Here is a 23,788-nt window from a genome sequence, read left to right as displayed (position 1 = left end):
GAGGATGAACAAATGATCTGGGTCGTCGAAAACGAGCTACAAGTATTGACTATAAGACGCGCGCCGATGTTAAGCTAAATAGTTACCAGTAATTGAGACCACCTTGCCATCAGACACCCATTGTTACCTATCCTGCGAATGTGATGCACGCTGATTAGGTGAGGTCGGAATAAAGCTCCAGCGTGCGGCTCAAGTCACATGCTCTTCGCGTTGGAGACGCGGCACCAGCCGCGCCTTCTAGGCCGAAATGCTACGCGGCGTTTCCACGACATCTGGCACCCACTGTACCTCCAACTTTTTGGGGACGAGCACATACTGCCAGTGACCCCTCATCGGTGTTGGTATTTCGAGAAGCGTCTTGACCCGGCCTACCGACAAAGCAAACACTGGAGGTCCTTTGCAATTGTCACACCCCTGCAATCCTACAAGCGCAAAGAGCGCTTCTAAACCGCCAAAATGCAGGCCCCAGTGATGTTCGTCAGTAAGTATTGCGCTGGTCACCACCGAAACAAGCACAAGATGCTAACTGCCTAAACAGACACTGGCAACGGTGAGCGCCAGACCGGCCGCCAGGCTCAGATGTCTAACATCACCGCCGCGAAGACTGTCGCCGACATTATCCGATCATGCCTTGGCCCCAAAGCTATGCTGAAGATGCTGCTGGATCCCATGGGCGGTATCGTCCTCACAAACGACGGCCACGCAATCCTGAGAGAGATCGAGGTCGCGCACCCCGCGGCGAAGAGCATGATTGAGCTGGCTAGGACCCAGGACGAGGAGGTGGGAGACGGTACAACCACGGTCATCATTCTGGCCGGAGAGATGCTCGCGCTTTCGCTACCCCAACTCGACCGTCACATTCACCCCGTTGTGATCATCCAGGCATACAAGAGAGCGCTCGCCGATGCGCTTTCCGTCATTGAGGAGGTTTCGATCCCCGTGGACATTGAGAACAACGACCAGATGAGGCAGCTCATCGGCTCTTCGATCGGCACCAAGTTCACCTCGAGATGGAGCGACCTGATGTGCGACCTAGCGCTCAAGGCTGTGCGGACAGTGAGCCACAACGTCGGCGGCGCGAAGCAGGAAGTGGACATCAAGCGCTACGCACGTGTGGAGAAGGTGCCCGGTGGAGAGATTGAGGACTCGTGCGTGCTGGACGGTGTTATGCTGAACAAGGACATCACACACCCCAAGATGAGGAGACGGATAGAGAACCCGCGCATTGTCCTGCTTGACTGCACACTGGAGTACAAGAAGGGCGAGTCGCAGACGAACATCGAGATCACCAAGGAGGAGGACTGGAACCGCGTGCTGCAGATTGAAGAGGAGCAGGTCAAGGCCATGTGCGATGCCATCATCGCCGTCAAGCCCGACCTTGTCATCACAGAGAAGGGTGTTTCTGATCTCGCTCAGCACTTCCTCGTCAAGCACAACATCACTGCCCTGCGCCGTGTGAGAAAGACCGACAACAACCGTATCGCCCGTGCTACCGGCGCCACGATTGTCAACTCCGTCTACGACCTTACCGAGCGCGATGTCGGCACCCACTGCGGCCTTTTCGAAATCTCCAAGATCGGCGACGAGTACTTCACCTTCCTCACCAAGTGCAAGGACCCCAAGGCTTGCACCATCCTTCTGCGCGGTCCCTCAAAAGATATTCTCAACGAGATCGACCGCAACCTGGCTGACGCTATGGCCGTGGCGAGAAACGTCATTTTCCACCCTTTCCTCAGCCCCGGTGGTGGCGCAACTGAGATGGCCGTTTCCGTCCGTCTCGCTCAGAAGGCGAAGGCTGTCGAGGGCGTCGCCCAATGGCCGTACCGTGCGGTCGCCGAAGCAATGGAAGTCATTCCTCGCACTCTTATCCAGAACGCAGGTTCTTCGCCCATCCGCGTCCTTACTCAGCTCCGCGCGAAGCACGCCGAGGAGGCCAACAAGACCGGCGCTCAAGGCGGTGGTGCCTGGGGCATTGACGGCGATGCCGGCAAGGTCGTGGACATGAAGGAGTTCGGCGTCTGGGAGCCTCAGGCTGTGAAGCTGCAGAGCATCAAGACGGCCGTCGAGAGCGCATGCTTGCTGCTGCGCGTCGACGACATCGTCGGTGCCAAGGCTGCGAAGCAGGCCGGCATGGGCACGGGCGGTGGCGGGGAGGAGGATTAGTTCTTAACGACGTTAATAGACTAAAGAACAAAAATGGGCTGTACGAACGACGCGAATATGTGAACACACCAACTGCCATTTCCCAGCATGAGTGAGCGTCCCCCGGGTAATATTGTGGCTCTCAACCGGAGATCAAACACAGTGCCATTGGGCGTCGGTGTTTCGTCTCGTCGTGATGGCAGTGAAGTGGCCGTGGCCATGGGTCGTCTGGCCCGCTCTCCCAGGGAACAATGCAGGGTGCCTGTATTGCGCACGCTCCTGACTCGAGCCCTTCCCCTCCTTCCGAGACCCGCAACACGCGACATACCAGCCGTAGGCGCCTTCGACGCTGAACGTTGAAGTTGCCGTCGTGCAGACACGGCCAATCACACGCACCGTCGCTCGCTAGCTCAGACGACACCGCCTATAACAAAGCACGATATAGCTGCCGTTTCGGGCATAGCGCCCTGCCTCGCGCCCGCGCGCTGTATGTCTCAGACGCGTGAACGCCGCCTACTCCCCTCCACCTGCCAGCCCGTCCACCAAATGGCTGGGCTTTGCTGGGCTTCACGACAATGCACCCGCTCCACCGCGCTGCAGCGAGCGGTGAGCGCGGGCCGTGGTGGGTGGGAGGGCTGGTATCTAGCCCACTGCACCAGTGCATCCTGCGCTGGAGGTAAAACGGGCGCCCGGCGCCATCAAGCACGGTTATCTCGCGATCGTCCGTAGACATATAAGCGTTGCTCTGCATCCGGGTGGCCCTCCTGGCTTGAAATGGCTCCTATCGACTTCGACTCCCTGTCCAAACGCTCCTACTTCGAACCCAACGGCTCTGTGAAAGAGTATCTCGACCAGACCAAACGAACCCTCTCTGACTTCTTCAATAACATCCGTCTCACCAACGCAATGCACGCCACTCTCTTCCTCGGCACCGTCCTCGCGGCCGCCACCGCTGCCATGGCCTACCCCCGTGCCTCCCAACGTCCCCTCGCCGCCACAGACAACCCCCGGGATACCTGGGACTCATCATTCAGCGATACCTGCTCGAAAGAGGGCTTCTTCCGCTCACCCAACTCCTGCCAGCAATTCCACCGCTGCGCCAGGACGATCCCTGGCAGCTCAGAGCTCGTCCGCTACCAGTTCGAGTGCCCTGCCGACCAGATCTACTGCCCCAGCCAGATTGCCTGCGTGCACCCCTGGGCGTGCGCGGAGCCTTGCCACGACTCGGACTTGCAGACCAGGGGAGGACCCAGGACGGGATCGAATGTGGGCAGGAAGTCAGGCAAGGCGTGCAAGCCCTTTGTCTGCGAGAGGCCTGGTACTTTCGCCGACCCCTTGAACTGCAACAGGTAAGATATTCCATCGACTCCAGACGCTACTTTCAAGAACAGCAGACTGATCATTTCAACAACAGATTCCAAGAGTGTGAGAGCATCTTCGTCGACGGCGACATCAAGCTCTTGCAAACTCACGGCGATTGCCCCAAGGGCGAGATCTTCTGCTCCATCGTCGGCGCCTGCGGCAAAGAAGAGGCCTGCCCGCAAAAGTGCGACAGGACCTGCACCATCGTGTGAGCGACGTCCACGACGCGACGACTAGACTTCAATTCTGCGTGGACGGCCATGGACGGATGGCCGGACACATGACATCTTTGGGAAACACGGCTTTACAAGATATGGACGGATTTCGGATCGGGATTCGATCAAACGCATAACGGCGCGCCATGCGGGGACCGCAGGGAGGTCTTTCGTCTAAGGCGCTGGGTGGGCTAGAGATGATCTAGATGAGTGATACGGCTGGTGTGCTGGTTCCACAGTGCACGTCGACTTTTTATGAATGAATGTATGAAACGTACGAGGCAAGAGCAATGCTGCCTGTCCTTAGCACTGTGCACTTTCCCATCGCTTTCCACTTACAACTACCGATAGACTAGTTACACCCTGATGGGTGCCATGTGCGTATGCCGACTGAATGCGAGCTCAAGAAGGGATGAAACATCCGCCCGTCTCAAACAACGATTACGAGCAATCCGCGGTCCAAGTCAACCACCAGATATCTATCCGACCTGGATATCGATACAATATCACGTTCGAAAGGGAGCGGCAAATGTTTGGCTGTTGTCATTCATCAAACGCGTAATCCTGGCGTAGGCGTCTGAGGCTGAAGCAGGGGGAGCCACCCCGCTGTTGTTTCCACCCAGCGGCTGCGCCTCGGGAATGATCTGCTTTCGCGGCTCGCTTCACGTTATTCAAGGACAACTTAAAAGGCACGAATACAGCGCTTGAAGATCTGGATGTAATGCACTGGTTGCTATCGGCACGTCTCGAAGCTATGCTCGACAGCAGCAGCTCTGCACACAACCCTTGGTCAAACCTCAGGGAAGGCTGAAGAACGCATCATGCACATGCATCTGTGCAAACCTCACCGGTCATACTGTTCGGGCCAGCCAATAGTTTACAGATGGTGTTCTGCGCCGCGAACAACGCATGCACCATGCCTCCGGCGCGCGAGGCTGAGAAGCTACATCTCGGCAAATCTGCCTATCAGAATGTCGACACTGCCTCGACGGGCTTTACAAGACCCAATCGCTTCGAGGGAGCGGCGCTTGCGGTTTAGGTGCAGACGGCCAAACATTGATAAGTATAGAAAGATTGCGTGACTGCCTGCCATCAGCCGTTTCTTGTTGACTCGATACGTTCGCATCTTCACTTTAAATTCCAACTGTCTCACCGGGACACTGAGCCATGATGGATCTTGAAAGCGGAGGGGCGACACAGACGTCTGGATTCAACAGATATACGTGGGTCTACTCGGAACTGTGCTCTGTGGGAAAATTCATGGTGGACCATGCAGTCGCTCTGATTGCTGGCGGGAAGGAAATATTTCCAAGCAACGATGCAGCGGTAGCCGGGGATGAAATAAAGTTGACCTCTTTGCGAAAACTGTCTTCTGAGGCCTCGGATTCTTGCCAGGCGATCGCAGCCGAACCACAGGAGCGAACATTGCAGAGCGCGCATGAGAGGACGCATAGGGATGTCAATCGAGCAGAGCAAGAAATAGCAGTACCATCGGAAGGCACTACTGGCCAAGCGTCGACAAAAGGAAAAGATGAACCAGATGCCAAATTTTATGAAGGAGCCAACGGACGGACTTTGCTAATCGCCTACAAGACCGGAAAGTTCAATGACGGTCTTGCTACAGTTGTTCCTGTCAATCGACCCTCCACCGCGTGGGCTCTCGCGAAGATCAAGAACGATGTACAAAAGCCGAGCACGTGCAGCAAAGGCAAGTGGCGAGCAATGATCCCAGATATGGCTCAAGGCTTAATGGCTCGTGAATATGCCCGGAGCGAGGAGGACATCTGGATAGCAATTGTGGAGGCGTGGCAGACGATCCGGCCTGGTTGGCATAAGTTGGTCCCATTTTGGAGGGTTAAAGCAATCCAAGAAGCAATGGTACGGAATGATAGTGCTTATCAGTTTGTGAAGAACACGCTGACCCACAGGCAAAAGCTCCACGTGTCAGAGTACAACAACGAGCTTCTGGAAGTCGAAGTCCTTGATCCTCCAAAGATAAAAGAACTTGAGAACAAGCTGCGCGAACACCTCGAAGACCTTAAAAAAACTGACAATAGAGGATGTCTAGATTGCAACTGGCGGCGGGATAATTCCGGCACATGGCGGAGATCTGGGCCGGCCTCTTTAGACTGCAATGCAAATGACCCAGAAGCTCCGTATTGTTATGAGCAGGACTACATGGATACAGCCCGCCGTATCGAAAACCTCCAGAAACTTGAAGAGTTCAAGATATGCTTCGAGGAGCCAGCACGAGCGAAGTGGAGGTTCCCACTGAGGGGAATGGCGCAAGAAAGCCCTGTTTACGATGAAGTGTAAGGGAACTCTCCTGACTGATTGAAACAGCCTCTGACTGTAAAGCCAGCTTGATGACACGTGCGGCTCTCTTGAAGGAGCAACGTATGGTTCAGCAGAACGATTTCCGTGAAAGTTACAGATGCCTCCTAATCACTACTGGGTTTTTCTTCACCGTCCCTGAGTTGAAAGGCGTGGCGATAATGGGTGTTACATTCGCTACGGTCGTCATCTGGAAACTAGTGACAGGAGACTGGAGCGTGGCTGCTGGGTTTGGGAGTCTGATTGTTGGGTTGATTGGTGTTGTTTCCATGGAAATTGCAAGAAACCAGAGCGTCAAGGCGAAGCAGATCTGATAGTCAGAGCATGTTGTTGTAGTTCGAAGGATAGATGGTCAATTTGCTGGCATGAGCAAATATTGGAGATCCAATTTGCACCAACACGATCAAACGCCGGTAAGCAATCTTTCGGCATCTTCATGGATTATTAGAAAACCAGGCGCCTTTGTGTTGCCTTCACTATTCGTACAAGTAACCAGACACCGTTCTGTTCAGCTTCCTGGGCGGTTTGTAGATCTTATGTCCGCATGGATACACCAGGACATCACCGTCGTCAGCGACGGGCGGCATACTCGGAGCCTCAACATCGCTTAATGCTGACCTTTGAGGTGGCTTGCTCTTAACTGACATGATCCTGCCAATCATTCTACCGCTCGTTGCCGACGTCGATCCTCGTCTGTCGCGACTTCGCTGATCGGTCTTTCTCGCTCCGCTGCCCACCGTTTGCGGCGAGCTCGAGTCTAGCGAAAAGATATTCTTCTGTGAGGCTTCATTCTTGTTTATTGGTGTCGAGATAGCAGAACCAAGCGCGGAAGAAGTCGTGCGTTTGGATCTCCTACTAGGCGTACCAGGCAAGGACTCATCGTCTTCGGGCCAGCCGCTGAATCTACTATCGTAGGATCTCTGCGCGCTAGACATAACGCTTGGCGTACCGGAGCTTGCCCGAATAGTCATCAGAGGAGAATGGCCGCTGGTGTGGCGTTGTGATGACACTGGAGTGGCAGTAGAAGAGCAGCTTTCGGGACCGTACGAATCTGGTCTTGGAGTTCTTGAAGGTGGCACTCTCAAATGGAACTCTTGTTGCCCGGGAGTCGGACTGATCGATTGCCCTGGTGATCTTGGGGCAGACGAGACAGGACTGTTCGGAATGGATGTGTTTCTTCTCTTGATAGATGAGGGAGAAGGTCGCCCGGATTGCTGCTGACTCTGCAAGAGAACCTTCAGGCGTTGCTTCTCGGCTTCGAGCTTCCTCAACACCTCTGCGTTGCTCGTAGACACCAGCCTCTCCCTGACTTTCTCCATCTCCCGTTCGAGAGAGCTGGTACGGATTTGGAGGTGGAGTCGATCGTTCTCGGCTCTCAGCATTGCGACCTCGCTGCTGCCGCCACTACTGCCGGGTCTCTGCTCATGCTGGTTTCCAAGCTTAGCTTCTCTCTCAGACAAGTCTTTGGCTCGTCGCTCGTTAATCTTCTCATGTTCTCCGAGTTGCTGCTCTCTAATAACGAGAGAGGCCTCTCTGTCCTCCAAACTTTGGACTGCCCTCTCTCTTTCGAGCAAAGCCCGCTCTCGATCTTCGAAATGGTGGTCATCAATACCCACAGCAGCGGCTCTTTTCTCCAAAGCTTGCAAGTTCCTCTCCCGTTCCACCAACGATCGCTCCCGTACTCCGAGTCGATCCTCGTCTACACTCCGACTCCCACCAAGCCTCCCCTCCCACCCCTTCGAATCATACCCCACAGCATCAGCATCCCTCAAATACCACAAGAATCCCTGCTCGCCCTCCCCCTCCCTCCTTCGCCTCACACAAACCCCCTTCTTCCCCTCACCCGTCCCCTCCAAACCGCACAAATAAACGTCTTCCCTCCCACAACATCGAAGCCTAAACAACAAAAAAAAAAAGAAATCAGCGACCTCCCCAAAACTCAAGAAGGAGAACCAAAGAGAGGAACCCACCAAGCAGCCCCCGGCACCCCCTCGCCCCAACCAACCTCCCACTCCACCCTCTCCCCCACCACACCCACCCTCCCATCCTGCCCCAAAATCCCCAACCAGCCCCCAGACCCAACACTCCTGATCTCCACCCTCCGCTGACCCCGCCCATCGGAATCAGAATCGGAATCAGAACCCTCAACCCGCCACCTCTGCGCCTCCCAGTTCCCCGCGCTCTCACAGCCCACCGCCCTCCGATCTCCTGCTTCTCGCTCTGCTTGCTCCGCAAAAACGGTCAGGACGGCTCCCCCAGCGGCGGAGACGATATACCAAGCGTGCTGTCGCGGAAGGGGAGCGGGCGGGGGCGGGAGGTAGGATTTTAGAGGGGGTTTGTGGTGAGGAGTGGGAGGGAGGCAGAGGAGGCAGGTTGGTGGGTGGTACGTGTTCATCCTGTCCTGTGTGGGGGGCGTGGGTTAGAAGGGCATGGTTGGGCAATGTAGATGCGCGGGCGTTGGACGGCGCTGTGACGCGCTGTCTGGGCCGGCGATCGTCGCCGGCGGCCTTGTGCCTGGTGTGGCGTGAGAGGCTGGGTTTGTTGTTGGAGGGTGTGATTGGGGTTCTGATGCGCCGTCGCGTGGCGGTTCGGTTGGTCTGCTTTATTGCGCGTTCGGAGGGCTAGCTGCGTGCAATACGTAGAGGCTGTGTTCTAGAAGCGAACGAGCGAACGAACGGGCGGACGAACGAACGACGTCACGCGATCGTCCTCCCCGAGCCGTCCGAAGGCTGAACGGCTGCGGGCGAAAGAAGTGGGTCTGTACATAGACGAGCTTGGCCCGATTACCTGGTCAGAAGCCTTTCAGTTATAGTCAGACGAGCTGTTTCTGCAACTGTTCGGTACGTAAGGGTCGATGAACTTCCAAAGTGTCAGGTGGGATATATTAACGTTGAAAATCGAACGAATTTTGTTTGGTCTAGAAGCTATGATACAAGAAGAAGTGATCTAGGTAGTTGTACAAGACGCGACATAGGAGTACAATCTCAGAACGAGATAGAACCGAAGATCAGACATGCTTTCGAAACGATCAAACAGAACAGAAAGACGATCGCTTGTCGGGATGAAACTCGCAGAGCCAGGTCTTCCCGTAGAAACTTGAGAAAAGCATCGCTATGCAGAAGAAAAAGAATAACCAGACCAGACCAGACACATAGGAAACCAAAGCACAAATGTATACAAAACCGCACGAAGAAGAAAGAGAGGATTTCGGACCACGTGATGACGTTCATACATTAGAAGCAAAAGTAGAGAAAAAGAAACAGCTCAAGCTCGACGATGAAAGGAACAGAAGGAGAAATATTAAAAGCCCGCGCGCTCGCTCTTCGGCCCAGCCGATCAGTGCGGCCGAGGCAACCGTCATGGTATTTTTTCCCTGCCTTTCCTCCTCCAAAATCTAGTGTGGGCGCCGCGTGAATGATGCAGTATTTCGGGTGGTATTCGTACAGTAATCGTGATGCGTGATGCGGTGAGGGCGGTGGGGTTGGCCCGGAGGTCGTGGTGACGGGGTCGTCGTGCGGCGACGGAGTGCGTGGCGGATAGGCGCGGATATAAGCGTCGTTGCCTGGAGGTTGCCACAGAGCATCGGCTGTTTGCATGTGGCCGGCTGAGTGATGGTAGGCATCAACGCGGGCTTGGTGTGAGTCATACCATGGCCGTGGTAGAGGACAATCGTTGCCAACGCAGAGTTGTCTGTGCGGCGTGCTCACGTGTTGTGAGTGTGTCTACCATGACAGCTTAGTAGCCATCTCCATTGGTGCTGTATCACGCGATACGAGAGGTCTGACCAGCCAATTTTAAAGCTGGCATCCGTGAGCCCACTAGTCGCGACGACCTCTCTTGCCGTAAGAATCCGCTTCGGGGTGCACGACACGCATGTGACGAGTCAAGGCATCGTTGCGGGAAAAAGTCTTCTCTTCGCGACAGTGAGGACACCTGACCTTCATCTTGCGGTTGTTGTGGATCGTGTCCTCGTGTCTTGTCAAATCATAGGGCCTCGAGAACACCGTGTTGCAAGGCTTGCCAGTGGATGGGTTGACGCGAGTGCACTTGTGCGGACCAGCCTGAGAGTTGCGTGCAAGGAGGGCGGCAGAAGTCATGCCAGAGTCATCACCGTCGGAGGGCGCCGGCGACTCGGTGGTGCGCGTGCCAGGCGAGCTGGGAGACACGGAAGCAGTAGCCGACTCAATACCAGAATCCTTGTGGGTCTGGGCTTGAGAGCGGTGATATTCACGCTTGTGTCTTTGCAGTGCTGGCTGTGACTCGAAACGCTGCGTGCAACCGTGGTATGTGCAGGTGTAGGTACCCGTATTCGCCCGCGTGTCATCAGGGCGCTGCACAGGCAAGTTGTTGCCCTCTTGAGATGAAGGCATCGCGTTGCCCTCGCTCATGGATGACTCCATCGAGGTAAGGTGCGCAGGAAAGTCGGGTGTAGCCTCTGCTAGCGATCCGTCGTTGTAAGAGTTGTTCAAAGCGTTGCTGGCGTTGTTGGTCTGCTGGTAGTTGCCTCCCTGGAAAGGAGCTTGCAGCTGACCCTGGCTCTGCATGGAAGGCGAAATGTTGAAGTTGCCACCGGAGAAGCCGTCAGCTGAGTTGGTCGCACGGAAGCTGGTCATATTCGGCTGACTGGTGGGTACATTTCCGCCGAATGACATGTTTCCTTGGCTAAAGAAGTTGGGAGGGAACTGCTCTGTGCCACCAAAATGTTGCTTGTACCCTGTCGGTATTGTGTCCTGGAAGAGCGGTTGCTGATCTGTGTCGTTGTAGTCCAAGAGGGCGTCTTTGGGAGAGATCGTCTTCGTTGGCTCACGATGCAATGCAGGGCGGTGCTGAGCAATCTCCGCTTGTGCCGTCTCTTCCTTCTGCTGCTGCCTCAAGCCTGCTTGGGTACCCATCGCATTTCTCGGCGAGCTCCAGGCATCAGTCGCAGCAGGCGCAAGGGGGGAACCATGCCTGAAAGGCGAGCGCTCGCGTGATACTGAAGATGGAGACACCGATCTCGCCATATTTGCGTTTTGTAGGCGCTCATTGACGAGATTGCGGTGTGGTGTCAGGAGATTATTGCCATGGCTGTTGTTGTTCGTTCGTGACGTCGAGGACGGTGCGCCGGAGAAATTCGCAGGGTTGTAGAGCTCGTCTTGGTAGGCTGCCGACTCCGTCCGCTGGAGCTGCACGTTGGGGTTCGGCTGCTTGTACTCTGGATAGGTGAAATGTAAGTAATCGTCCCAGATGTCTGCAGCCTGCATGGCATTCTCACCATTGCTGTTCATCTTGAACGGCTTGTTCTCCGAGTCTTCGACTGTCGACCGGGGAGTAGCCGGCGAATCTTGCCCAATGCTCGACATTGACTGGCGCGATGAGTGCGGGAAGTTGTTTGTGAAGTCTTCGAGGTTGTGGTGATCAATGGCAAATCCTTTCATAGCAAGGTGCGCGGCAGGAGTGTGCGCGGCCTGGCTGGGGATGTAGCCCGGCGCGTTCAAGTAAGGCGAGCCCACTTGGTTCAATGGACTCTTCGCGAAAGAGTAAGACGCTTGGTCAGCCTGTGGCCCTGAGAAATCCCAGAGGTTGCCTGCAGGTGACTGCGGTGTGTACTCGGGTTGTGCGATGTACGGGAAAGAGGTGTTGTAGGAGAACGGGCTCGCGGGTCCTGCGGAAGCGACTGTAGAGGCGGAGGGCGTGCGCTCGTGGGTACGCGCTCTCTTGAAGCCTTGCTGATACTGCTGTGTGGGCGTACCCAATGCTCCCATGCTATTGCGAAACTGTCCCTGATTGTACATGGACTGGCTCGGCTGTGGCAGAGCGTGGAGGCTGTCGGCAGCAGCGGCCGTGTTAGGCACGTTGGCCCAGGCAGACGGCAGCAGATGCGTGCTGGGAGTCGTTCGCCCGGAGTCGGTGGGTGTTTGGCGGATGTTCGACGCGCAGGAATTGGGAGCGGCGCCGGGATGCGATGATTTTTGGAGAAGCGCTAGCGCGTGGGAGTATGCGGCAGCGTCGAGAGTGTTGCGTGGCGAAGATGCGTAAGAGTCGGAGTGCGCGGTGTGTGTCGGGTGGAATGAAGAAGCGCTGTGGTCGTCGGTGTAGGTGAGGGAAGGTGTTGGAGCCAGAAAATAACGAGCGCTGGATGATGACGACATCCTTATGGCTTCGACGAGGGAGGAAAGCGCGCCTGGCGGATGGGAGGCCTCGGGCTTGGCGCGATCTCGCTCTTTGTCAGCCGGGCGTCAGACTTGCAAGTCGGTGGCCGCGGGTGGAACGGCGCGGAATTGCTGCGGGCGTGAGTGTCGCGCTGAGGCTGCCGGTGAGTCGCAGTGGGAGGGTGAAGAAATTGATAGACAGACGGGATTAAGGGCGAGCGAGCGAGGGCTGCAACATTATCAACCTCGCACCGTCTTCGCTGCCGGCCGGAACGCCCGTAACCCGTCATGTACAAGCATCACCGCGATGCCTGCCAGCGAGCCGCTAGCGCTGGATTCGGATGGATAGAGCCGAGGAGGGGCTGCAGCACAGCCACCTGCAACGTCTGCGACAGGGATGCGCTGCATGGCCGGTGGTGTGCGAGATGCGCCTGGCCGCGGATCTGTCTTGCCCTTGGGCATTGTCTGCCGTCAAGCCGGGTTACCTCTGGCCCAACGATCTGCTCGGGCGCACACCCTGGGCGCTGCTGGCCTGATCCTTCAGCCTCTTGGACAGGCACTGGTATTGCCAATGTCTGTATTGGCCCAGGTCGGTGGACGTGGCCGCCAGCCCTGCTTCTTCACCCGCGGGTTTTGTCACTAGCTGTCACCTGACGCGTGCCGTACGGACAACGTCCCAAAATACAGCAGGCCGCTGAATTACCGTACGATAGTCTGGTGTACCGCACACCACGTGCCCAAGCTAGCCAGGCAGCCGCAATACCATCGTCACGTGGCCACAGGCGCCCAACATGAGTCTAGTCAAGCGAGCATGATGAGTCGTAACGTGCGAGAGGACATCGTCATTTGTACACATTTTGCAGTCACGACACTCTTCTCCCCTCTCGAACGCGTCTTCTCCCCGCGTCTCCCTCCGCGCTCCTCAAGTCATCGTCATCAACCGACAGTAGATTACACTTACTTCGGATATACGAGCCTATCCGAGACACACGAGCAGCCAGGGCCCGCCAAGACCAGACGGCGCGCCGCGGCCTCGGACTCACCATCCTACAGCAAACCAGCCACGGATCAGATCACCCCACAACTGGGCATCGTCACAATGCCAAAAGACTGCGGTCAAGCCACGTGTCATGATTCGACTCCCGTGCAGTGGGAGTAGCATTGCATCGAAAGGCGCAGAACAGATGCCGCGCGCTCAAGTCCGTCAGCCACAAGCTGCAGCCCTACATCCGGCCACAGCGAGCGGCAAATCAGAACCCCCACAGCAAGCGACTGAGCCACAGCCCACCAGCCACAGCGCCCGATCGGCCCTACTAGTGCATCGGGCTGAGCCTCACAAGCGTGGCACGCCCACTGCAGCCCCGGAGCTTCTAGAAGCCGCCCGGCGCCGCTGGCGCTTTCTATACACAGCATCTCCGGATTCGCGGCCAGAAGAAGCAAACCTTGCCGAGTCAAGTCTCGAGCCCAGCTAGCTGTACAGTAAGCAAACCACGCATCGGACCACGCGGCGACAAAGACAAGACTTGCTGCGTCTCCCTCTTGCGCGTCCACACCACACCGCACCGCACGCCGACGGTCGAATCAGTCAATCAATCAGTCAATGATGCGACGACAGCGAAAGTAACACCCTCTGCCACCGCGTCACATCGCATGGCACGTCACATAGGTAGCGTCGCACTGCACCGCACAATGCAGCACGAAAAAGAAAAGTCCTGCCGACCCCTACATTCCCCTGCATCTCCTGTTCCCCCCGGCACTTAACCAATGGAGCAAAATAGCATCGAGCGCAACCCACCCCTCGTGGGAAAAACGCCACAGCACAGCACAGTACAGTACGTACCTGCATGCCCGGCACGGCTGGGCAAATAGCAGGCCGCGGTGGCGAAAAAGCCTGCGCTCAGGGTCCTGCACGTTGCATGAGTCAGGGTTGCAGCGGCGGAAGTCGGCCGAGAAAAGATCGTCGGCTAATGTCGTATGTGGCAGGAGCATCTTGGGGGGAGTGTGATTGGGTGAGACGTGTGGGTTTCCCGGGCCCTGTGGAAAGTCTGGTAAAATGGCGGACTCTCGTCGCGTTTCCAGGTTGTTTTCTGTGCGTTTCTGAGGGAGTCGAAGCAGAGTCGCTCGCCAGGCTCACGCTCACCTGCACTCGCCCCGCGGCTGTTGTCGTCGCCAACAAGTCACGAGATCTGATTCAAGCCGCGGCCACCGCGTCTGGACCTCATCAGGCCCAATACTCATCCTGATGAATAATAATATGTACATGTCCTCTTGGTGCCTCGGCATGGTACTAGTGCCGTAGGCACTCACTCACCAGCCACACCCAGGGCTGCATACTACTGCGCTAGCGCACCGGTCTAGAAGCGCTACTTTGCAAACTAGGCGACAGGAATAGCTCTCGCTAGATTACCTTGCGCTCTGCCGTGGGAAAGTAGGCGGGTGGGTTGATGAGTCGGTCCGTTGCTCGCTGGACGGGACTGGAGTGTGCGGGGGGAGCTAAATACTTGCGTACCTACTTTCGGCGGGTGTGAAGTAGATGGGCTTGCAATTTTGCGGTGATTATGCAGGTGCCGAGGCACGTTTTCGTCTTTTTGCATAATATCATCACTGATGGATGATCTAACAATTCTATCTTCTACTGCGTAGCTCAATTAGATAGCTACACATGCATGCATCTATCTCGAATCTCAAATACCCCAATGGAGCCTTGCGACAGCGAGCGAACGCGCTTTATCCGCACTCTCCACGCCTGACGAGTCCAACTGACCAAGCTGATTTATGGTCGTGATATGTCGAGGGTCGGGCATTTGAGGAAGCCCGCAAAATCCGCGCAGGACCCGGGGAAGTCGCGCAAAGTCCGCGGTCGCCGCGGGTCAGCCCTGTCGATAACGACTACCTACACCGCTGCAGTTTCCCCGGATCTATCGCGTAGGTGGTATTCCGCGATATGCTGTAGCCAGACGAGGCCGTGGCACTTCCGCCGCGGCGGTAGGTTTTTTCCCATGGCTTCTGGGCGGACGCAAGCGGAGCGCACGCCATGTTGCTCGCGGCGACTTGGTCTTCAGGAAAATGACCCTGCGCCATGGCCGGATCACCACGCCGCATTGCGCCCGTCTCGACCGCGCGAACCCAGCCCACCACATCCCATCTCGTAAAAGTAGCAATCAACCTCCCCACCCACTTCCTCATCACCCAGCAACCACCCCCGCCCCCGGCGAGACCGCCTTCCTCGCACCCCCGCTCCCCACCCCCCTAGCCAGCACCTCCAACCTACTCGCCTGCACCCTGTGCTTCCTGACAACCTGCACCCACTCCGGCTCCGCCCCCTCCCCACCCGCAGCAGCGCCCTCCCCCTCCTCCTCCAGAACCGCAATCATCAGCCCGAAATCCGCTCCCAACCTCCCCAAGCTCCCCGCGCAGTACAGCACCTGCGTCAGCAGGGACTCGCGCGCGGGCTTGTCGGGGATGTTGGGCAGGTAGGCTCTTAGAGTGTCTTGGAGGAGGGAGACGAGGTGAAGGGCGAAAGAGGAGACGGGGGGTGGGAGGGGGAGGAGGGGATCCTGGTTGGTGGTGGGGGTTTGAGGGGAGGAGGAATCGGGAGGGAAGACGCTGCGGTACATGCTGAGGATGGCGAAGGACTGCTCGCGGAAGAGCTCGAGGTAGCGTTTTAGGTAGCGTTCGGTTTGGGTGCCGAAGGCGGAGGAGGAGGACGTGGTGGAGTTCTGGGGTGTTTGTTTTTGGGGTTGGGTGGGGCGCTGGGCGGACTCCTGGTCTGCGAGGTCGCGGAGAGGTTCGAGGGCAGAGAACATGGCGTGCAGGGCGTGCAGTCTGCAGACTAGGAAGAGGGAGCCGAGGGCGCCGTCGTCGGGGCGGTGGGTGGAGGAGACGTCGAAGGAGCGCGTGGAGAGGGCTGTTGCGGGTTTGGAGGGAGTGGCGCTGTCGTCTGCGAGTTCGAGCGCGACGCGGCGGAGCCAGCCGACTGTGCGCATGGCGGTGGCGAGTTTGAGGCCGGGGCTTTGGAGGGTGGTGATTAGGATTGTGGTCAAGTCGTTGATTTCTGCTTCTGCTTGCTTGGAGATGCCAGCGATCAGCTCCGAGTTCGGGTACAAGCCCATCAACCGCTTGATGTGCGCGTGCAAGTCCAAAGCCGAAGCATACGATGTAGCAGAGGTAGACGCCGAAGTGCTGCTCGACGCCTGCGCAGCAGCTACAGTCGACGACAGTAGACTGGGCAGCTCCAGCACGTCCGAGACTCTATCCACGTTCCTCGAAAGCAGCATGGCCCGCTTCCTTCGCTCCAATACCTCATTGTCCGTGCTGCGGTCATATTTCTTCGCAAAATCGCTGGCAGCGCTCTCCAATTGAGGCAGCTCTTCTTTCAACTGTCCAGCTTTCTGTCCGAACCCTGGAAGGAGGTCCTGGAGCTTCTCCAGGTATGAGGCCGAGCTGATGATAGCTTTATGCGAGCGCTTCGACAGCGCCTGTAGATTTCGGACGTGCGATTGTGCATTTTGTAAGAGCGAGGCGGGTTCGGTGGATGTGAGGTCTGAGAGCGAGAGGGTGCCGAGTCGGTTTAGGTAGGTTGTGATTTGGGCGTTGCTGGTGGGAGGGACTGGTTTTGTGGCGCTGTGTTCGTCTCGTTGGATGTGAGGCGCAATAACCTCGTATAGAGGATCCATTGCTGGCTGAGATGCTTAGTAGAGTGGCATTGGAACTATTTCTAGGAAGTTGTTTGGAAGCAACCGCGAGATCGGTGACCTGGAGGATGAACGGTGGAAGCTCGGGAATCGCAGCTTCGCAGCGACGCTCGGTGGGCCGAACGTCGCCTCCAGTGGAGACCCCGCCGCATCAACACTTGTTTCCCTCGCTACAACCGACAATGGGCTGAATTGCGGAGGAAGGATTGCACTTTTGCAGCTCAGCGACATCTTCTCGAGAATCTAATGGCTATTGATGCCCGTCGCAAGACTACTGCGCCCGCGATGGATCGCCTGCGTGCAGCTGGGCCGCAAGATGCATGTTGCTTCGCCGCATCGATGGGGGGCTGAGTTTTGTTGGAAGGTTTCCTATATGTTGTACGGTGCCTCGCACCCCGCGAGTCAATTTTATTTTTCTCCACTCACCCAAGACTCTTCTCAATTATGGCGGAAGCGTTTGGCGTCGCTGGCAGCGCGATCCAGGTTGCCGATGCTGGGTTCAAGCTGTACGGCGCCCTTTCACAGTACGTCCGTGACTACGTCGGTGCGGATAAACACACCGCTCGCCTGGCGGACGAGGTCAAGACTACATCATGGGCCCTCAAACAACTCGGAATCTTCCTACAAGAGGACGAGAAAATGAAGCTATGCAAGCCAGAGGTTATCGCTGAAACTCAAACCGCCCTGGACGGCTGTCAAGCGGCATTCGGGGAGGTAGAGCACGTGCTCAAGGACTTCATGCCCATTTCAGTGAACGGTGCTCTTACTGGGACCAGGCGCTTCAAATGGCCTTTCAAGAAAAGCAAGGCGCAGCTTCTTCTGGCTCAGTTCGAAAGACTGAAGACAAATTTGTTGCTAGTATTCAAGGTGTTATCCTACGCCAGCAAGCTATCTTCTCAGTAGGATTGCCCTCCATTCAGAATTAGGGCAAACAAATTGGCTTACTTTAATGAACAGGAGCACGCAGGACGATTTATCTTTTCTCGATGATAGGACTCAGGTCACGATTCTTGCCAAAGCCAAAGCGGACTCCGTGGAGGCCATGTCTAAACTCCTTCCGAATCCAGAAACCCAGGCAGAGGCCGGAAAGACTCTGAACAGCAATGGGACAGCCTCAATACCGTTGCGGGCCATGCGTTCTCCACGAGAGCCAAACGCTTCGTCATCCACCGCTGTCCAGACTTACGCTTGGACATCTGCTGCAACATTTCTCCCAGTCGTGCCACCTACTGTCCAGGCATCTGTTGACACGCCACACACAATGTCGAAAGGTAACGTCCGGGTCGCCATCTTCGAAAAGCCTCATGGTGAAGCCTCAAGCACAGAAAGATCATCAGTCACGCCAAAATCCAGCCCTTCCCCCCAAAGTCGGGGCGAGTTCGATCTCAAGATTGCACTAGAGCAGAGCACTGAGAAAGACACTCAAAAGCAACGGTGCGTCCGTGTTCGTGACGCTACCAAGGGCGCTTCGTCAAAACGATCGAAGATGCTAAGCGAACACCTGGACCACTGTGCTTCAGCGGTTTCTCGCCTCGGTACAGTCATTGGCGAAGCCAAACGAGACCTACACTTGCAAAACAACATCTCTATGTCGTCCATTAACAGCTCGTTGCGCTCTACCAAAAGAGCATTTAGCAATCTCGCCGGTGCCGAAAGTGACCTGGATAGCGAACCTGAGAAGCTTCTACGTCCAAAACGCAGTCCGCCTGCCTTGAGGTCCCAGGGATCGTCCTCTGGCGCATATCTACCCCAACCGCCGGCTCCCTGGCCAAGGTATGATGCTGTCCCAGAGCCGATCAATCCAGTCTCAACCCGTGAGGAATCTACTACACCCAGAGCATCCACCGATCCGGTTGAAGCTAGCACGCCGCTTCCTTCGAGACCACCTAAATTGACTTTAGCAATTCCACACAGGGAGCTAGCTCGGTCTAGCGCCACCCGACTTGAACCTTTAATGAATAACCAGGTGACCCTCGATGCATACTCGACCTCAAGCTCCGCTTTGAGCTTTGCTGCTAGTATACTACCCATTGACTCCGCAGGCGAGGCGGAATCGTCGGCAAGGGGTAGTTCCCAGTCGCCGCAACCCTACGAGTCCCACGATGTTCGTCGCATGCGTAAGAGCGGCTCGTCACTCTCGAGGTTCGATGCCGGGAGTGGCTTCCTTTTCGGTGTCACAGAGGATGACGAACCCATTGACGTTCCAGCCAGCCTTGAGACCGTTGATGACCTAGTGCGGAAGTGGACGCATGTATCGCCTGGTTGACGTCGTTCAAGTTTCCATGATTTGTGGGTGGTTTTACGTTTGCAGTAACAATTGAGAACATATCAACATTGGTCATACATTTGAGAGACATCATGTGGATAGACAGTGATGGAAATAGTGATAGACTTTGTGAATACAGTAGTTGTGTCAGGAGCCTTTTGGAGGCTCGTAGGACCCAAGAGCCAGGCTCACCAGGGCAGGCCAGGGTTCAGCCCCGCAAAGGCGCGGGCCGACTTTCACCAGCGACGGCGGCCAGCCTTGTGACGAAGCGCATCGTGAACTTTCCAACTTTCCATCTTTTTCTATGACAAAGCGCTGATTTTTTGGGCTCCTGGGGCATACGAATGTCAAGAAATATTGCGGCGGAGGGTTCGGCTTGAAACAATCAAGGACGACTTCACAAGGCACCTGGGACTGGGATCTGGCTTTTCACTGCCACGCGACAGTGAATCACGACGACAAGAATCCATCATCCGCGACTGTCTGCCGTCAAGAACGGCTGTCCTGGACTTCTCTTCCACAAGCTTCTGAATGAAAGCTTTGCCTCTACCGATCTCCGTTGTTTAGGCTTGGACCGCCATAATGAACCGCACCCTCTGCACCGAAGATCTGGTCTTCCGGAAAAACGGCGATGCCCACGATGTGGCAACCGTTGACCGCACCAACACGGACGTAGACACACACGTACCCCATCCAGAGCGTCACGAAGTCGAGCCGATACTCATAAATGACTCTGTCCCTGCGGCAGCGCTCAAGAAGTTCAAGATCGATGGCGTACCGCCTCAAGGCACGGTCTACGTGCGCTGGGTGTACAAGGACCGCGCGGAATTAATCGCGGAATCAGAACTGGAGCTCTTGCATCGATCCCTGTTCATCGGCGATATCGTCACGAGGAGAGCTGAGGATGTTATGAGTGGCGTTGTGCTCAATGTACATACGAATTGCTCGTTGCGGCCTATGGGAAGAGCAGTCGTGAATGCTAACAACGGCACGTTGCTCTCGCTGCTGCCTTTCAGCGATTCCGGAGACGACTTGGTGCGTGTCGAGGACCGCCCGCCTCCCCTACAAGACATTCCCGCCTCCGAGCTCATGTACGAAGAATCACCCTCGGAAGACGACCTAGTAATCTTCAAAGGCTGGGTCGGCCGCGTCCTCACCATGACGACCGCCCTCACCATTCGCCTAACCGACAACAGCGTCGTCGAAGTCGCCGACGACCTCTGCGAGCTCCTCAGCGACCACCCGGACGTCCCCCGCGTCGGCGACATCGTCAAAACAAAAAAGGGCAACCTGCGTACTGGCCTCTGGAAATTCGGCCAATACAACCCCAACACTCCCCCCATCGGCTCCGTCGTCTCCACGCGCGCAACCACCATCGAAGTCGCCTGGCTGCAAGCCCGCCTCGTCGGCGCCCGCGCCTCCCCCGAACCCCCGCGCGTCCTCGAGCGCGCCGAGCTCGAGTCCGACTCCTTCCACGTCTACGACCGCAGCCGCCGCCCTTCAACCTCCAGCCCCGAACTCACCGTCTCCAACTCCGAAATCGAAACTAGCATCTCCCTCCGCGTTCGCTTCCGCGACCTCGCCGCCGCCGAAGCGAAATACACGGGTTCCACGCACCACGGCAAAGTGGCCCGCATCCCGCGCCAGGAGACGCTGGGATACGACATGAACGTCTACGAGATCGCCAGCGTCGCCGCGACCGTCGACGTCCAGTGGCAAGACCTGACCGTGACGCGCGAGCGCGCCGTCGACCTCCTGCCTGACGCCGCGATCGACGACGCGCACGCCGCGTGGCCGGGCGAGATCGCGCACTCGCTTGCGATGGAGCAGAGCGCCGGCCTGCACAAGCCGGGCAAAGTCGGCGTGATCCAGTGCGTCAAGCCGGACGAGCGCATGGCGGCCGTGCGGTGGTGTTCTGGGGCGCAGATAGCGTACTCGAAGGCGGAGCCGGACGACAAGGATCCTGAGGCTGTGGCGGCGGCGGGAGGTAGGGAGCTGGTGCAGAATCTTGTGGGCGTGGCGGACGGGGAGACGGAGGAGCTGAGTCTGTACGATGTGGAGTGTCCGGGGGAGTTGAATGTGCGGCGGGGGGATATCGTGCTGATCACGTCGCCGGAGGCGTATTACAGGATGACGGCGGACGATGGGACGGAGTTGTGGTTGGGCGAGGTGGTGGATACGTGGCTTGATGGGCGGTTGCTTGTTAGGTGTGGGGCGGAGAAGGAGGTGCGGGATGTAGCGTTGAGGAGGGAGGAGGTTTTTGTGGCGATCAGGTCGGATGGGACGGATGGGTTGGAGGGGTTGGCGGGGCAGGCGGAGGGGATGGAGGAGGATGGGGAGTTCAGTGGGTCTGAAGAAGACGATGAGTGGGAGAGTGAGACGGAGGATGAGGAGGTGCTGGCGACATATGAGGATGAGAATGGCGAGGCGATGGATGTGGATGAGGTGGAGAATGGGGATTGGGAGTCAGCTGACGAGGACGAGATGGACGAGGATGTGGCCGAAGAGCCAAAGGACCAAGCACAAGCGGCACCTACAGAGCCTTCCGTCCCGACAGAACCAACCAGCGATTCTACAGAAGCCCCAGCACAATACGCCATCCTCGACACTCCCGTCCCCGCCGACCACCACTACGCCACCGAGCCCTCCACCACCGCCCCAACCCACCTCAAACGCACCCAAAAAGAGCACAAAATCCTCTCCTCTCCCGGCTCCCTGCCTCCCGGCGTCTACATCCGCACCTGGGAATCCCGCCTCGACCTCTTCCGCGCCCTCTTCGTCGGCCCCGCGGACACGCCCTACGCCTCCGCGCCCTTCGTCATCGACATCCACCTGCCCACCGACTACCCGCACGCGCCGCCGCGCGCCTTCTTCCACTCCTGGCCCGGCGCCAGCGCGCTCGGCGGCGTCGGCCGCGTCAACCCGAACCTGTACGAGGACGGCAAGATCTGCCTGTCGCTGCTTGGCACGTGGGAAGGCGACAGAGGCGAGGGCTGGAGCGCGGCGAAGAGCACGCTGCTGCAGCTTGTCGTCTCGCTGCTGGGGCTGGTCCTCGTGCCGGAGCCTTATTTCAACGAGGCGGGGTATGAGCCGCTCGCGGGGCTGGAGAGTAGTAAGAGGCCCAGCGCGCTGTATAATGAGCGGACGTTCTTGCGCGCCAGCGGGTTTCTGATCGATGCTGTGGAGGCTGTGGGGAGTGGAGGCGTGCTGAGTGGGTTGGAGGGGCTGAGGGAGGAGGTGAGGTGGCTGTATACAAGTCACGAGGGGCCGGGGTTGCTGCGCGAGGCGCTGGGGAGAGTGGAGGGGATTCTGTCCAGGAGTGAGGGCGAGGAGAGGGTGGAGCCGGACGGGGCGACGGCGATGAGCAAGGGCGCGTGCATACCGCTGCGGCGAGTGAGGGACCGCTTGAGGGGGTTGGTGGATGCGGCCGACGAGTGATGAAAGTAGGTAGGTAGGCGAGGAGACAAGACGAAAAATAAACGTATCGAGTCCCGATGGCTGCCCGAGCCCGACGCCGAAGCGATACATAACCCGGCACTTCTGCTTCGCTCCCCTTTTTCTGTTCCTTACCGCTGCCGATGTAACTACACAAGTCACTAACCTCGAGTCCCTCCCCACGCTCTCCGCCCGCCGTCCTACACACCATTGGCTTTCTCTTCAGCGCCCTGTCCCGTGGGTCGGAAGCGGGCAGCCTGCATCCTCCCTCGGCGCTTCCACGCGGGGCGCCGACCGCACGACATGGTCCTGCAGCTGCGAGCGCGTTGGCAGGCGGGAGAGTCGAGCATGTCCGATCGAGTGGCACTTTTGTTGTGTTTGATTGCTGCTGTCGATTGGAGGATGTGCGGCAGGGGTTTTGGATGCGGTGTGGTCGGGTTGACCGAGGGGTGAGGTTTGACAGGGAGGAAGAGGATGATTGTTCGACGCTTCTCGCTGACTGAATATTAGAATGAACACCTGTCTCCAAGATCCTCACATTGCCGTCCAAGACACCATCGCGCTCGTGTCATGTCCGACGGTGCTACACCCCAGCGCTGACATGCCCCGACCGGGTGCTCGTCTGGCCTTTGGCCCACGGAAAACGAGTCGCTGGGCCGGCGTGCGGCGTGCAGACGTCGTGCAAGACTCAGCGCTGTGCGACTCCAGCAGCGTCTCGTCAGGGCTGCTTGCGACGCCTCGCATCGCCCTCGCCCCGGTGTGCCACCACGCAGCCCCGACGCCCGCGCGCATCTGTCTGCGCCCGCCTGCGCGAGTCCTTCATGCCGCCCGCCATCCTCACCCACCGACCGCGCGAGGAGCCCGTCGATGATTGAGCGCAGTGAGAGACGGTGTCGCACGCCCGCGCGTGGGTAGGCACCGACAGCCCACTGCATCTCCCGTCCTGCTGCCAGCCTCCCGTCGACCACTCGCCTTCACCGTCCCCATGCGCCGCTGCATCCTGTCCGCCGGCCCATACTGCCTCCCTTACGCGCTGCACACGTGCTGTCCCTGATCTCCCTTTCTTCTCCTCCCACGCCTGTCACCAGTACCACCCCACTCAGCTCCACCTCGCCCGCCTGGCCTAGTCTCACTTTCAAACCGACAGCAACAAACACCCGCCCATCACCCTCCACCCGTACCACGAACCTGTGCCACCGCTGTCCACCA

At 57.6% G+C, this 23,788-nt stretch overlaps 7 protein-coding genes across 7 annotated transcripts; 5 read left to right on the top strand and 2 right to left on the bottom strand.

Annotated features, from left to right (window-relative positions):
* Nucleotides 1–456: 456 nt before the first annotated feature.
* Nucleotides 457–2,163, top strand: cct3 (T-complex protein 1 subunit gamma; the record flags this gene model as incomplete). Its single annotated transcript, XM_069375042.1, has 2 exons — nt 457–481; nt 539–2,163. The coding sequence occupies 2 exons, from the start codon at nt 457–459 to the stop codon at nt 2,161–2,163; spliced, it is 1,650 nt and encodes a 549-aa protein (XP_069228299.1).
* Nucleotides 2,164–2,750: 587 nt separating this feature from the next.
* Nucleotides 2,751–4,028, top strand: WHR41_06436 (uncharacterized protein). The gene is made up of 2 exons (XM_069375041.1): nt 2,751–3,491; nt 3,557–4,028. Exons 1-2 carry the CDS (start codon nt 2,917–2,919, stop codon nt 3,714–3,716), a joined length of 735 nt encoding a protein of 244 aa, XP_069228303.1. The 5' UTR covers nt 2,751–2,916; the 3' UTR covers nt 3,717–4,028.
* A 1,425-nt stretch (nt 4,029–5,453) lies between these two features.
* Nucleotides 5,454–6,464, top strand: WHR41_06435 (uncharacterized protein; the record flags this gene model as incomplete). The annotated part of the gene is made up of 2 exons (XM_069375040.1): nt 5,454–6,031; nt 6,082–6,464. 2 exons carry the CDS (start codon nt 5,454–5,456, stop codon nt 6,365–6,367), a joined length of 864 nt encoding a protein of 287 aa, XP_069228294.1. The 3' UTR covers nt 6,368–6,464.
* A 2,469-nt stretch (nt 6,465–8,933) lies between these two features.
* WHR41_06434 (uncharacterized protein) lies at nt 8,934–12,397 on the bottom strand. The gene is made up of 2 exons (XM_069375039.1): nt 11,308–12,397; nt 8,934–11,247 (listed from the first exon to the last, which is right to left on the bottom strand). The coding sequence occupies exons 1-2, from the start codon at nt 12,182–12,184 to the stop codon at nt 9,872–9,874; spliced, it is 2,253 nt and encodes a 750-aa protein (XP_069228295.1). The 5' UTR covers nt 12,185–12,397; the 3' UTR covers nt 8,934–9,871.
* Nucleotides 12,398–15,369: 2,972 nt separating this feature from the next.
* WHR41_06433 (uncharacterized protein) lies at nt 15,370–16,860 on the bottom strand (the record flags this gene model as incomplete). The annotated part of the gene is made up of 1 exon (XM_069375038.1): nt 15,370–16,860. One exon carries the CDS (start codon nt 16,858–16,860, stop codon nt 15,370–15,372), a length of 1,491 nt encoding a protein of 496 aa, XP_069228216.1.
* A 432-nt stretch (nt 16,861–17,292) lies between these two features.
* WHR41_06432 (uncharacterized protein) lies at nt 17,293–19,247 on the top strand. The gene is made up of 2 exons (XM_069375037.1): nt 17,293–17,777; nt 17,836–19,247. Exons 1-2 carry the CDS (start codon nt 17,323–17,325, stop codon nt 19,142–19,144), a joined length of 1,764 nt encoding a protein of 587 aa, XP_069228293.1. The 5' UTR covers nt 17,293–17,322; the 3' UTR covers nt 19,145–19,247.
* Nucleotides 19,248–19,726: 479 nt separating this feature from the next.
* Nucleotides 19,727–22,582, top strand: WHR41_06431 (uncharacterized protein; the record flags this gene model as incomplete). The annotated part of the gene is made up of 1 exon (XM_069375036.1): nt 19,727–22,582. The coding sequence occupies one exon, from the start codon at nt 19,727–19,729 to the stop codon at nt 22,580–22,582; it is 2,856 nt and encodes a 951-aa protein (XP_069228292.1).
* Between the last annotated feature and the right edge of the window lie 1,206 nt (nt 22,583–23,788).

This window comes from Cladosporium halotolerans (genome assembly GCF_011745625.1).
Source record: "Cladosporium halotolerans strain TM138-S3 chromosome Unknown Sca21, whole genome shotgun sequence".
NCBI lineage: Eukaryota > Fungi > Ascomycota > Dothideomycetes > Cladosporiales > Cladosporiaceae > Cladosporium > Cladosporium halotolerans.
Note: the sequence above shows the minus strand (reverse complement) of the source record. Positions and strands in the feature narration are given on the sequence as shown.